This window comes from Pongo abelii, chromosome 1 (genome assembly GCF_028885655.2).
Source record: "Pongo abelii isolate AG06213 chromosome 1, NHGRI_mPonAbe1-v2.0_pri, whole genome shotgun sequence".
In the NCBI taxonomy this organism is placed as follows: domain Eukaryota; kingdom Metazoa; phylum Chordata; class Mammalia; order Primates; family Hominidae; genus Pongo; species Pongo abelii.
In genome coordinates this window covers 82,277,584-82,289,832 of record NC_071985.2, presented here as the reverse complement: position 1 = coordinate 82,289,832, position 12,249 = coordinate 82,277,584, and the positions used below count along the sequence as shown (strand labels likewise).

General features: G+C 52.1%; 2 protein-coding genes across 2 annotated transcripts in view; both read right to left on the bottom strand.

The window, feature by feature from the left end:
* ADCY10 (adenylate cyclase 10) overlaps positions 1-12,249 on the bottom strand; it is a 108,674-nt gene that overhangs the window by 38,751 nt on the left and 57,674 nt on the right. Inside the window, exons 17-18 of the mRNA XM_024253687.3 lie at positions 11,170-11,444; positions 4,896-5,032 (exon numbers count right to left, since the gene is read on the bottom strand). Of these exons, the coding sequence (XP_024109455.2) occupies positions 4,896-5,032; positions 11,170-11,444 (412 nt within the window). The remainder of the gene's footprint in view (positions 1-4,895; positions 5,033-11,169; positions 11,445-12,249) is intronic.
* LOC134760803 (collagen, type I, alpha 1a-like) lies at positions 5,771-10,000 on the bottom strand. The gene is made up of 3 exons (XM_063720705.1): positions 9,151-10,000; positions 7,183-7,509; positions 5,771-6,294 (listed from the first exon to the last, which is right to left on the bottom strand). The coding sequence occupies exons 1-3, from the start codon at positions 9,507-9,509 to the stop codon at positions 6,054-6,056; spliced, it is 927 nt and encodes a 308-aa protein (XP_063576775.1). The 5' UTR covers positions 9,510-10,000; the 3' UTR covers positions 5,771-6,053.

The following is a 12,249-nucleotide window of genomic DNA, read 5'->3' as shown; positions in this document are numbered from 1 at the left end:
TGCCTAGTAATTTGGTTTCCTAGTACTCCAAAATGCATTATTTTTCTAACCCTTCAGCCATTCATGTAGTCCTTGGTAGCTGCAAGACTGTGCTAGGTGAGGTGGAAATAGGAACGTGAATAAAACCAAGTTCCTTATTTCCTAGAGCTCTAAGTCATGTACACAAAGAGCTGGACTGCCAGGCAGTAGATAAGTGCCATGTGACTGGGCACATACAGTAAGCACCAGAGTTCACATCACATACAGGACATACTTATTAAGGACTTTCTGTGCATCATATCCAGTGAAGGTTATAAATGTGAATAACACATGCTTCCAGCCCTCAAGAGGCTTAAAAATCTGTGGAGACAGATATATAAGTTACTAATTATAACACCAGGATGAGTGACTTAAGAGCTAAAGAGCAAAGAGTAACATGTTGTGGGAACAGAAAATAACAATTAAATCAGACTTGGTGGATTCAGAAAGGCTTGATAGAGGAGGAAGTACTTTGATCCTTGAAGGATGAAGAGATATGCTAAGCGGAAAGTGGAGGAGAGGACAACGCAAAGGCACAGGAACCTCAGAGTACTTAGCGAGTTAGGGGACTGGAGCGGCCCAGCGTGACTGAAGTGCAGGAGCTGGAGTGCTCAAGTGCTATATGGGAGACGTGTTTGGAGAGCTAGTTTGGGAGCAGAGCATGGAGGGCATTAAACACCATAATATGAAGACTGGACTTTATAGACAAGAGGGAAAGATCACAGATTTCTGAAGAGGAGATAGTAGTAATCCAACTAGTCATTAGGAAGGTAGCACTGGAAGCAGCACATGGAAAAGGCGAGAGACTAGGACAGGGAAGACTATGTAAGGAGCTATAACAATGGAATGTCAAGAAGTGAGGATGGATAGAACCAGGCAAGTGGTTCAGCAAGGAGAAAGCAAATACTAAAGATATGGAGGAAATGGGGCCTAAGCAAGACAGTAATAGAAGTGACAGAGACATGGAGTACAGAAGGAGGGGTGGTTGAGAGGGAGGATAATGCATGAAGTTTTAGATTTATTAAGTTTAAGGGAATCTGTGGAATAGTTCAATGGGCAATTGGAAATATGGGTGTGGAATTAAGGGTGAGGTTAGGGTTTGACACACACACGAAGGCTGAGAAATAGATGAGTAAATGAAAACAACTGGGGAAAGAGTTGTTTCCAATTCTGGCAAGCTAGCAAAAGGAAAGGGTTAAGGACAGAACTTGAAGAATGTCCCAGGAGGAGTAGACCCAGGGAGAGAGCCAAGGATTATCTGAGGACTGGTCAGAGAGGGGAACAGGAGGAGTGTGGGGTCAGGGAAGCCAAGGGAGGATAGCATACCAAAAAGGGGGCCGCGTGTGTGTGTGTGTATGTGTGTGTGTTGGGAGTAGGAGAGTGGGGCTCAAGGGTATGATGTGGTCCATGCTGTTTTATGCTTATTTCCCCTTCCAGGACCTAGCATCGAGACAACCATTCTTTCCATCACTCAATCAGTATTAACTGATTGCCTCTAGGTGCTAGGAATTTTCCTAGGATTGGGGATTCAGGAGAGCACAAGACTCCATGCCTCATGAAGCTCACATTCTAATGGGAGACAAACATTAAACAATAGATAAATACATTAAAAGGATAATCTCATAATGTAATTCAATTGTGTGAAAGAAATAAAAGGGTGATGGACAGAATGTACTCCCTACTCAGGTTCGCCTGTTGTCAGCCTTTGCCCTATTTACTATATCCTAGGTTCCTTCTATGTGTACATATTTTTCTGAAGCGTTTGAATATAAGTCACACACATCACACCCTATACTCCCAAATACTTTACTCTGCATTTTCTAAAAATATTGACACTCTTTGTTTGTTTTGTTTTTTTGAGACAGGGTCTCACTCCTGTTGCCCAGGCTGGAGTGGAGAGGCATGATCATAGCTTGCTGCAGCCTCAACCTCCCTGGCTCAAGCAATCCTCCCACCTCAGCCTCCCAGGTAGCTGGGACTACAGGCATGCGACACCACACCCGGCTAATTTTTGTATTTTTAGTAGAGATGGGGTTTTGTCATGTTGCCCAGGAAGGTCTCAAACTCCTGGGCTCAAGCGATCCACCCGCCTCAGACTCCCAAAGTACTGGGATTATAGGTGTGGGCCACTGCACCTGGCCAACACTCTCTCATATAACTAGAATATAGTTATGTTCAAGAAACTTAACATAGGTCGGGCACAGTGGCTCACGCCTGTAATCCCAGCATTTTGGGAGGCCAAGGTGGGTGGATCACAAGTTCAGGAGTTCAAGACCAGCCTGGCGAAGGTGGTGAAACCCTGTCTCTACTAAAAATGCAAAAAAAATTAGCCAGGCATGGTGGCAGTTGCCTGTAATCCCAGATACTCGGGAGGCTGAGGCAGAGAATTGCTTGAACCCAGGAGGTGGAGGCTGCAGTGAGCCAAGATCGTGCCACTGCACTCCAGCCTGGGTGACAGAGTGTCTCAAAAAAAAAAAAAGAAATTTAACATTGATACAATACTTTAGTCTACTGTCTATATCCCAATTTTGTGAATTGATCAAATAATATCCTTTAACATTCTCTTTTCTTCCAGTATAGGATCCAGTCCAGGATTATGTATCATATTTATTTTTTTAATTGAAGTGAAATTCACCTAACATGCATTTAACTATTTTAAAGGATACAATTCAGCGGCCTGTAGTGCATTCACAATATTGTGTAACCAGAATCTCTCCTTAATTTCAATTTTTTAAAATTAAGACACAAAAGACACTGAAGGGTTTTAAATAGAGAAGACACCTGATTGTGTTTTAAAAGGCTCATAACAGGGCCAGGTGTGGTGGCTCACACCTGTAAACCCAGCACTTTGGGAGGCCGAGGCGGGTGGATCATTTGAGGTCAGGAGTTCAAGACCAGCCTGGCCAACATGGCAAAACCCTGTCTCTACTAAAAATATGAAAATTAGCTGGGGCGGTAGTGGTGCATGCCTGTAATCCCAGCTACATGGGAGGCTGAGGCAGGAGAATTGCTTGAGCCCGGGAGACGGAGACTGCAGTGAGCCAAGATCGCTCCACTGCACCCCAGCCTGGGCGACAGAGTGAGACTCTGTCTCAAAAAAAAAGCTCATAACAGGTACTACATAAACATTTATTGAACAAGTAAACAAAGTAAACAAATGTATAAAATTTAGAAATAGTATTTACTCTGCAGTATTTATATTTACATATCGCTTTCCTTTAATCCATTGGCATCTTAATATTATTATAATGGAAGTATTTAGTCTAAAAATAATAATCATAGCAGCCATTATCTATTTAGTGATCCATTATCATCTTTAAAACTAATTTGGCCAGAGAAAGTCTTCTCTATTTTTTCATCACAATCATCCAGAAAGAAAAAAAAAAATTGATCTTTTCTTAAAAAGCAAGCTAATGTTTCTTGTTCCTTAAAAAAAAAAAAGGTGGAGCTTTGCCCTGTTCTCTCAGACAACCATCTGTCTCATTTCTCCTACAGATGTGCCATCGGGGGCCACAGGGTCCTGTAGTCATGCTATTGAACAAGAAGTGAGAGGCAACAGATGCAGCACAGAGTGAAACATGGATAGGGACATCTGAGCATCATTCATTCACCCAGGAGGCAGGGGTTTTTAGGAAGCAAGAGGAATCTTTTTTATGAAATTTCCCTCATTGCCACCTTTAGGTGGTGATTTTCTATCCTGCTACATAGAGACAGCAGCACCATAAGTCCTTTATTGCACCATATTCACCTCAGCATGACACTGATCTCATATCTATATTCTTGTCTTTAAATTTAGTCACAGAGGAATAAGTTTTGACCCTCTAGGTTTAGTAATATTCATATACGTCATGCTTATAGCTGTTAAATCATCTTATTACTTAATTTGAGTCACAAAAAAATGAAGAGGCTTCCAATTCCAGGAAGAGACAGTTGGTATGTTTTTCCCTATTCCTCCTGCTAAATATAATTAAAACCCCTAGACATTATGTGTAAAACAAACAGAAGATGACATTGAAGGTGGACAGAAGTCAGACCAGCTAGGGCCCTTAGGACCCAAGGAAAAACGTGGCAGTGGTTCCCATGGCAGGGCTTTCTTTTTGCCTCACATGTTCAAGACTTAGAGCTTAAGAATCTAGCAACTCACAAACACCAAGGGAGTGCAAACAAAAAAAGTCCCAATTAAAGCCTGCTCTATCTAGCCTTAATTCTCTACTTTCCAACTTGTATTCTCTGGCCCCCACCCTTTTCCCTGCAATAAAATTATTTTCCTAAAAATTCCAACGGCCTCCTTCATGCCATCACTTCAAATTTCATCCCTGTGTATATCTGTGTAGCATGGGATCTTTTGTTGATAACTCACTTTGTACTAGCAATTTTACCTCTGGCAAAAAAGGAAAGGCTTTTTGAAGATAACATCAAAGTGGCCCTTCAGTGCTCACTTCAACCTCCACCTTCCGGGCTCAAGAGATTCTCCTGCCTCAGCCTCCCGAGTAGCTGGGATTACAGGCGCCCACCACCACACCTGGCTAATTTTTGTATTTTTAGTACAGGCAGGGTTTCCCCATGTTGGCCAGGCTGGTCTTGAACTCTTGACCTCAAGTGATCTGCCCGCCTCGGGCTCCGAAAGTGCTGAGATTTAGGCGTGAGCCACCGCGCCCAGCCATAGTTATACAATCTTTAGCCGAGTCCAGTGAGTCGCAGGCAATGTTAAGTTCTCTTACAATCTGGAATATCAGATCCAATAATTCCTGGCTCCCCAGAACCCTCTGACTGTACAGGAAGCAGCCTGTGGAATAGCCCATTTTTGCTACCTTCTCTGAATGAAGACTTAAGTTAGGCACAACAGAGTAAGAAAGAACCATCACCGCGGGACTTACTGAACAGGTTATTCCAGGTCCTATTTGTCTTTTCCTCAGACTCCATTTGTTGGAAAACGAGTACCTCGTGGTGTTCCAGGTTTTTAAGCAATTCTTCACAGTAAAATGGAATCCCACAGCTTCCCTCCACCAGGTACCTGTCGTGAAAACAAGGCAATCTGTTTACATTGAAGATACATCTTTTAGGAAGGAAAAACATTTAAGTCTTCTCAATCACTTGAAAATAATTTCTTGTCATTCTTCATTTGTTTCTGTTTGTTTTCAGTTTTGATGCATTGCTTTGTTTTCTTTTTCTTTCACTTATGTGTGTACACAATAAGTGTGCACACACTTTATTTATAGTTTTTAAAACAGACATTGGAAGGATAAGCCAAAAACTAATCAAAATGGTTACCTATAGGATAAGAGAGGGAAGCAAGACTAAGGATGTACCTTTTTGGCTTTGGAAAGATATACATGTTCTATGTAATTTAAACAGAGAGAGGGGGAGAGAGAGAGAGAGACCGACAGAAAGAATGAGTGCCAAATTGGTGCCTGGAGTTATCTTAAATGAGCCTTTGTTTGAGACATCTTTCTTCCAGAAGCAGGGCAACCTCATTGCAGATACTAAGATGGGCTGTAAACAGCCAGCTAAAGAAAAAACATTCTCGTCTCTCCCTCTCTGGTTTCCCTCTCCCTCTCCCTCTCCGGTCTCCCTCTCCCTCCCCCTCTCCCTCCCCCTCTCCCTCTCCCTCTCCCTCTCCGTCTCCCTCTCCCCTTTCTTCGGTCTCCCTCTCCTTCTTTTTTCGGTCTCCCTCTGTTGCCGAAGCTGGACTGTACTGTCGTGATCTCGGCTGGCTGCAACCTCCCTGCCTCGGGCTCCTGTGACTCTCCTGCCTCGGCCTGCCGAGTGCCTGGGATTGCAGGCGGGCGCTGCCACGCCTCAATGGTTTTTGTATTTTTGGTGGAGACGGGGTTTCGCCGTGTTGACCGGGTTGGTCTCCAGCTCCTGGCCTCGAGTGATCTGCCTGCCTCGGCCTCCCGAGGTCCGGGGATTGCAGACGGAGTCCCGCTCACTCAGTGCTCAATGGTGCTCAGGCTGGAGTGCAGTGGCGTGATCTCGGCTCGCTACAACCTCCACCTACCAGCCTCCTGCCTTGGCCTCCTAAAGTGCTAAGATTACAGCCTCTGCCCCGCCGCCACCCCGTCTCGGAAGTGAGGAGCGTCTCTGCCTGGCCGCCCATCGTCTGGGATGTGAGGAGCCCCTCTGCCCGGCCGCCCCATCTGGGAAGTGAGAAGCGCCTCTGCCCGGCGGCCATCCCGTATAGGAAGTGAGGAACGTCTCTGCCCGGCCGCCCATCGTCTGGGATGTGAGGAGCGCCTCTGCCCGGCTGCCCCGTCTGGGAAGTGAGGAGCGCCTCTGCCCGGCTGCCCCGTCTGGGATGTGAGGAGCGCCTCTGCCCAGCTGCCCCGTCTGGAAAGTGAGGAGCGCCTCTGCCCAGTCGCCCAACGTCTGGGAAGTGAGGAGCGCCTCTGCCCGGCGGCCCGTCTGGGAGGTGAGGAGTGCCTCTTCCCGGCCGCCACCCCGTCTGGGAAGTGAGGAGCACCTCTGCCCGGCTGCCCCATCTGGGAGATGAGGAGCACCTCTGCCCAGCTGCCCCGTCTGGGAGGTGAGGAGCGCCTCTGCCTGGCCGCCACCCCGTCTGGGAGGAAGTGAGGAGCGCCTCTGCCCGGCTGCCCCATCTGGGAAGTGAGGAGCGCCTCTGCCCGGCCACCACCCTGTATGGGAAGTGAGGAGCGCCTCTGCCTGGCCACCCCGTCTGGGAGGTGAGGAGCGCCTCTGCCCGGCCGCCCCGTCTGGGAGGTGAGGAGCACCTCTGCCCAGCCGCCACCCCGTATGGGAAGTGAGGAGCGCCTCTGCCCGGCTGCCCCGTCTGGGAGGTGAGGAGCGCCTCTGCCCGGCCGCCACCCCGTCTGGGAGGAAGTGAGGAGCACCTCTGCCCGCCGCCCCGTCTGGGAAGTGAGGAGTGCCTCTGCCTGGCCGCCACCCCGTCTGGGAGGAAGTGAGGAGCACCTCTGCCTGGCCACCCCGTCTGGGAGGTGAGGAGCGCCTCTGCCCGGCCGCCCCATCTGGGAGGTGAGGAGCGCCTCTGCCCGGCTGCCCCGTCTGGGAGGTGAGGAGCGCCTCTGCCCGGCCGCCACCCCGTCTGAGAGGAAGTGAGGAGCACCTCTGCCCGGCCGCCCCGTCTGGGAAGTGAGGAGTGCCTCTGCCTGGCCGCCACCCCGTCTGGGAGGAAGTGAGGAGCACCTCTGCCTGGCCGCCCCGTCTGGGAGGTGAGGAGCGCCTCTGCCCGGCCGCCACCCCGTCTGGGAGGAAGTGAGGAGCACCTCTGCCCGGCCGCCCCGTCTGGGAAGCGAGGAGCGCCTCTGCCCGGCCGCCACCCCGTCTGGGAGGTGAGGAGCGCCTCTGCCCGGCCGCCCAGTCTGGGAAGTGAGGAGCGCCTCTGCCCGGCGGCCCCGTCTGGGAGGAAGTGAGGAGCGCCTCTGCCCGGCCGCCCCGTCTGGGATGTGAGGAGCGCCTCTGCCCGGCCGCCCCGTCTGGGAAGTGAGGAGCACCTCTGCCCGGCCGCCCCGTCTGGGAAGTGAGGAGCGCCTCTGCCCGGCCGCCCCGTCTGGGAGGTGAGGAGCGCCTCTGCCCGGCCGCCACCCCGTCTGGGAGGAAGTGAGGAGCACCTCTGCCCGGCTGCCCCGTCTGGGAGGTGAGGAGCGCCTCTGCCTGGCCGCCACCCCGTCTGGGAGGAAGTGAGGAGCGCCTCTGCCCGGCTGCCCCATCTGGGAAGTGAGGAGCGCCTCTGCCCGGCCGCCACCCTGTATGGGAAGTGAGGAGCGCCTCTGCCTGGCCACCCCGTCTGGGAGGTGAGGAGTGCCTCTGCCCGGCCGCCACCCCGTATGGGAAGTGAGGAGCGCCTCTGCCCGGCCGCCCTGTCTGGGAGGTGAGGAGTGCCTCTGCCCGGCCGCCACCCCGTATGGGAAGTGAGGAGCGCCTCTGCCCGGCTGCCCCGTCTGGGAGGTGAGGAGCACCTCTGCCCGGCCGCCACCCCGTCTGGGAGGAAGTGAGGAGCACCTCTGCCCGCCGCCCCGTCTGGGAAGTGAGGAGCGCCTCTGCCTGGCCGCCACCCCGTCTGGGAGGAAGTGAGGAGCACCTCTGCCTGGCCACCCCGTCTGGGAGGTGAGGAGCGCCTCTGCCCGGCCACCACCCCGTCTGGGAGGAAGTGAGGAGCACCTCTGCCCGGCCGCCCCGTCTGGGAAGCGAGGAGCGCCTCTGCCCGGCCACCACCCCGTCTGGGAGGAAGTGAGGAGCACCTCTGCCCGGCCGCCCCGTCTGGGAAGCGAGGAGCGCCTCTGCCCGGCCGCCACCCCGTCTGGGAGGTGAGGAGCGCCTCTGCCCGGCTGCCCAGTCTGGGAGGAAGTGAGGAGCGCCTCTGCCCGGCCGCCCCGTCTGGGAAGTGAGGAGCGCCTCTGCCCGGCCGCCCCATCTGGGAAGTGAGGAGCGCCTCTGCCCGGCCGCCCCGTCTGGGAGGTGAGGAGCGCCTCTGCCCGGCCGCCACCCCGTCTGGGAGGAAGTGAGGAGCACCTCTGCCCGGCTGCCCTGTCTGGGAGGTGAGGAGCGCCTCTGCCTGGCCGCCACCCCATCTGGGAGGAAGTGAGGAGCGCCTCTGCCTGGCTGCCCCATCTGGGAAGTGAGGAGCGCCTCTGCCCGGCCGCCACCCTGTATGGGAAGTGAGGAGTGCCTCTGCCTGGCCACCCCGTCTGGGAGGTGAGGAGCGCCTCTGCCCGGCCGCCACCCTGTATGGGAAGTGAGGAGCGCCTCTGCCTGGCCACCCCGTCTGGGAGGTGAGGAGCGCCTCTGCCCGGCCGCCCCATCTGGGAGGTGAGGAGTGCCTCTGCCCGGCCGCCACCCCGTATGGGAAGTGAGGAGCGCCTCTGCCCGGCCGCCCCGTCTGGGAGGTGAGGAGCGCCTCTGCCCGGCCGCCACCCCGTCTGGGAGGAAATGAGGAGCACCTCTGCCCGGCCGCCCCGTCTAGGAAGTGAGGAGTGCCTCTGCCTGGCCGCCACCCCGTCTGGGAGGAAGTGAGGAGCACCTCTGCCTGGCCACCCCGTCTGGGAGGTGAGGAGTGCCTCTGCCTGGCCGCCACCTCGTCTGGGAGGAAGTGAGGAGCACCTCTGCCCAGCCGCCCCGTCTGGGAAGCGAGGAGCGCCTCTGCCCGGCCGCCACCCCGTCTGGGAGGTGAGGAGCGCCTCTGCCCGGCCGCCCAGTCTGGGAAGTGAGGAGCGCCTCTGCCCGGCGGCCCCGTCTGGGAGGAAGTGAGGAGCGCCTCTGCCCGGCCGCCCCGTCTGGGATGTGAGGAGCGCCTCTGCCCGGCCGCCCCGTCTGGAAAGTGAGGAGCGCCTCTGCCCGGCCGCCCCGTCTGGGATGTGAGGAGCGCCTCTGCCCGGCCGCCCCGTCTGGGAAGTGAGGAGCGCCTCTGCCCGGCCACCCTGTCTGGGAGGTGAGGAGTGCCTCTGCCCGGCCGCCCCGTCTGGGAGGTGTACCCAACAGCTCCGAAGAGACAGCGACCATCGGGAGCGGGCCATGAGGACGATGGCGGTTTTGTTGAAAAGAAGGGGGGGAAGTGTGGGGAAAGGAAGGAGAGATCAGATTGTTGCTGTGTCTGTGTAGAAAGAGGTGGGCATAGGAGACTCCATTTTGTTCTGACTAGGAGAAATTCTTCTGCCTTGGGATGCTGTTGATCTATGGCCTTTCCCCCAGCCCCGTGCTCTCTGAAACATGTGCTGTGTCAACTCAGGGTTAAATGGATTAAGGGCGGTGCAAGATGTGCTTTGTTAAACAGATACTTGAAGGCAGCGTGCTCTTTAAGAGTCATCACCACTCCCTAATCTCAAGTACCCAGGGGCACAAACACTGCGGAAGGCCGCAGGGACCTCTGCCTAGGAAAACCAGAGACCTTTGTTCATGTGTTTATCTGCTGACCTTCTCTCCACTATTATCCTATGACCCTCCCATATCCCCCTCTCCGAGAAACACCCAAGAATGATCAATAAATACTTCATAAAAAAAAAAAAAAAAAAAAAGAAAAAACATTCTCTATGTTGTTAAGGTGACTGCTGTCAGGACCCCAGGAGAGCCAGGCTCAGTGGCTCACGCCTGTAATCCCAGCACTTTGGGAGGCCGAGGAGGGCGGATCATCTGAGGTCGGGAGTTCAAGACCAGCCTGACCAACATGGAGAAACCTCATCTCTACTAAAAATACAAAATTAGCTGGGCGTAGTGGGGCATTCCTGCAATCCCAGCTACTCGGGAGGCTGAGGCAGGAGAATCGCTTGAACCTGGGAGGTGGAGGTTGCGGTGAGCCGAGATCGCGCCATTGCACTCCAGCCTGGGCAACGAGAGCGAAACTAGGTCTAAAAAACAAAAAACAAACAAAAAAACAAAGAAAACCCCAGGAGAGGAATCACTGAAAAGCTCAGAGAGCACTCACCTGTGAGTCAGCTTTCCACATCTGCCATAGACAGAGAACACCAATACCAGACCACACCATTGCCAGCCAGGTAAGACCTTGCTTAGTGACAGGTCATGGTCTTTAATGCTTACCAGTTTGCCTTTCCTGTCACTTGCCCATAACAATGCTCTTAGTCACTGCAGGTTAAAGTGAGTATACCCATACCCCCCATGATGAAAGGGAAATAGAGCCTTTCACTAAGCAAAGTTTAAGAAGGTGTAATAGGGAGATAACATGGAAAAGGTGAGCAACATCCATCCTGCCAAGTATTATGAATGGCCCCTTCAAAAGGTGGACCAGACCAAGCATGGTGGCTCACGCCTGTAATCCTAGCATTTTGGGAGGCTGAGATGGGAGGATTGCTTGAGCCCAGGAGTTCAAGATCAGCCTGGGCAACACTGTGAGACCCCATCTCTACAGAAATAAAAAATTTACCAGAGGTGCACACCTGTATTTCTGGTACTCGGAAAGCTGAGGCAGGAGGATGGCTTGAGCCCAGGAGGTCAAGGCTGCAGTAAGCCATGATGGCACCACTACACTCCAGCCTGGGTGACAGAGTGAGACCCTGTCTCAAAAGAAAACAGAAAAAAAGAAAAGAAAAATGTTTTAAAAGGTGGGGCCAGGAAAGATACTGAAATAGGCACATCAAGACACATACTAAGAAATCTGATGAAGTCTGGACCGAGGGAATGTATGCAGATGTCAAGAGTTCAGAATAGAAAGAGGTTACTTACGAGTCCAGTTCTTCGGAGATGCAGCTCACATTGAGGTCAAGACGGATCTTGTTGGAGATGTCATTAGGCTGTACTGCACCAACGATGATGTAGGTGGTGTTCCTGTTCTTCATTATGGCACTGGCAGCTGCACAGGGAATGTTAACGAAGGGACACAGGGACATAATGATGAAGATAGGAAGAGTCCGGATAAGCTTCTCCATAAATCTCCAGGAGGTCGAATCCACAAACTGGGCCTCATCAATGATAAAAATAATCCTTTCCTCTTTCACTGTCTGGACAATATACAGAAAGAGAAAGAGAAACACCATAGGATGTCAGGTTTTTTTACACGTGTATGGGTACGCATATGTATCCATTGAGTTTCCTGGTTTGCTTATGATGCAGCGAAAGAACTAAGTTCCATCTTTTCTTTCCAGTAACTTTGCATTAATTTATATTCCATTAACTTAGAATTTGTGGCTATTTGGACAGAGCTGGCTGGAATGGACTCTTACTTGGTCAAACCTTTGTGTAAAGATAGTGCAAATTTGGAGAATAGATGGAGTTTTAGGGGTACCCACAAAAGCTAACTGAAGTGCCCATTACATAAAAATAACTGGTTTGTTAATTATGAGTCATTTTAATCTATTGAACAATAAAGTTCTCCTGGGGAAATCTACTTGACATTTATGCAACCAACATATATTCAACACATGCTTACTGAGCACCCCCTGGGCTAGGGGCTAGACAAAACTAGTCCTCGCCCTGCTGGCAGCTGATGCTATTCTAGTTTGAAATGTGGTATGTGTTACACTTAAAAAACAGATCACGTGTCCCTTTTCTCATATAGACTACCCTCCCCTAAGTAGTCTGAATTATTTATTCACTCATTAAGCATTTATTGTGCATCTATCAGGGTCAGGTGCTGTTCTAGGTACTGGGAATACAGTCTCAAACAAAATATGGAGCCTACATTTTAGCGTCAACCACTTACGTAGCAGGCTCTGCCTTACCACTGTGTAAGGTGTCACAATGCAGAAAACTGGCTCCCCAATTCTCACTGCTCCAGACTGCTAATGGTTGCTTTTTGTTTCCCTC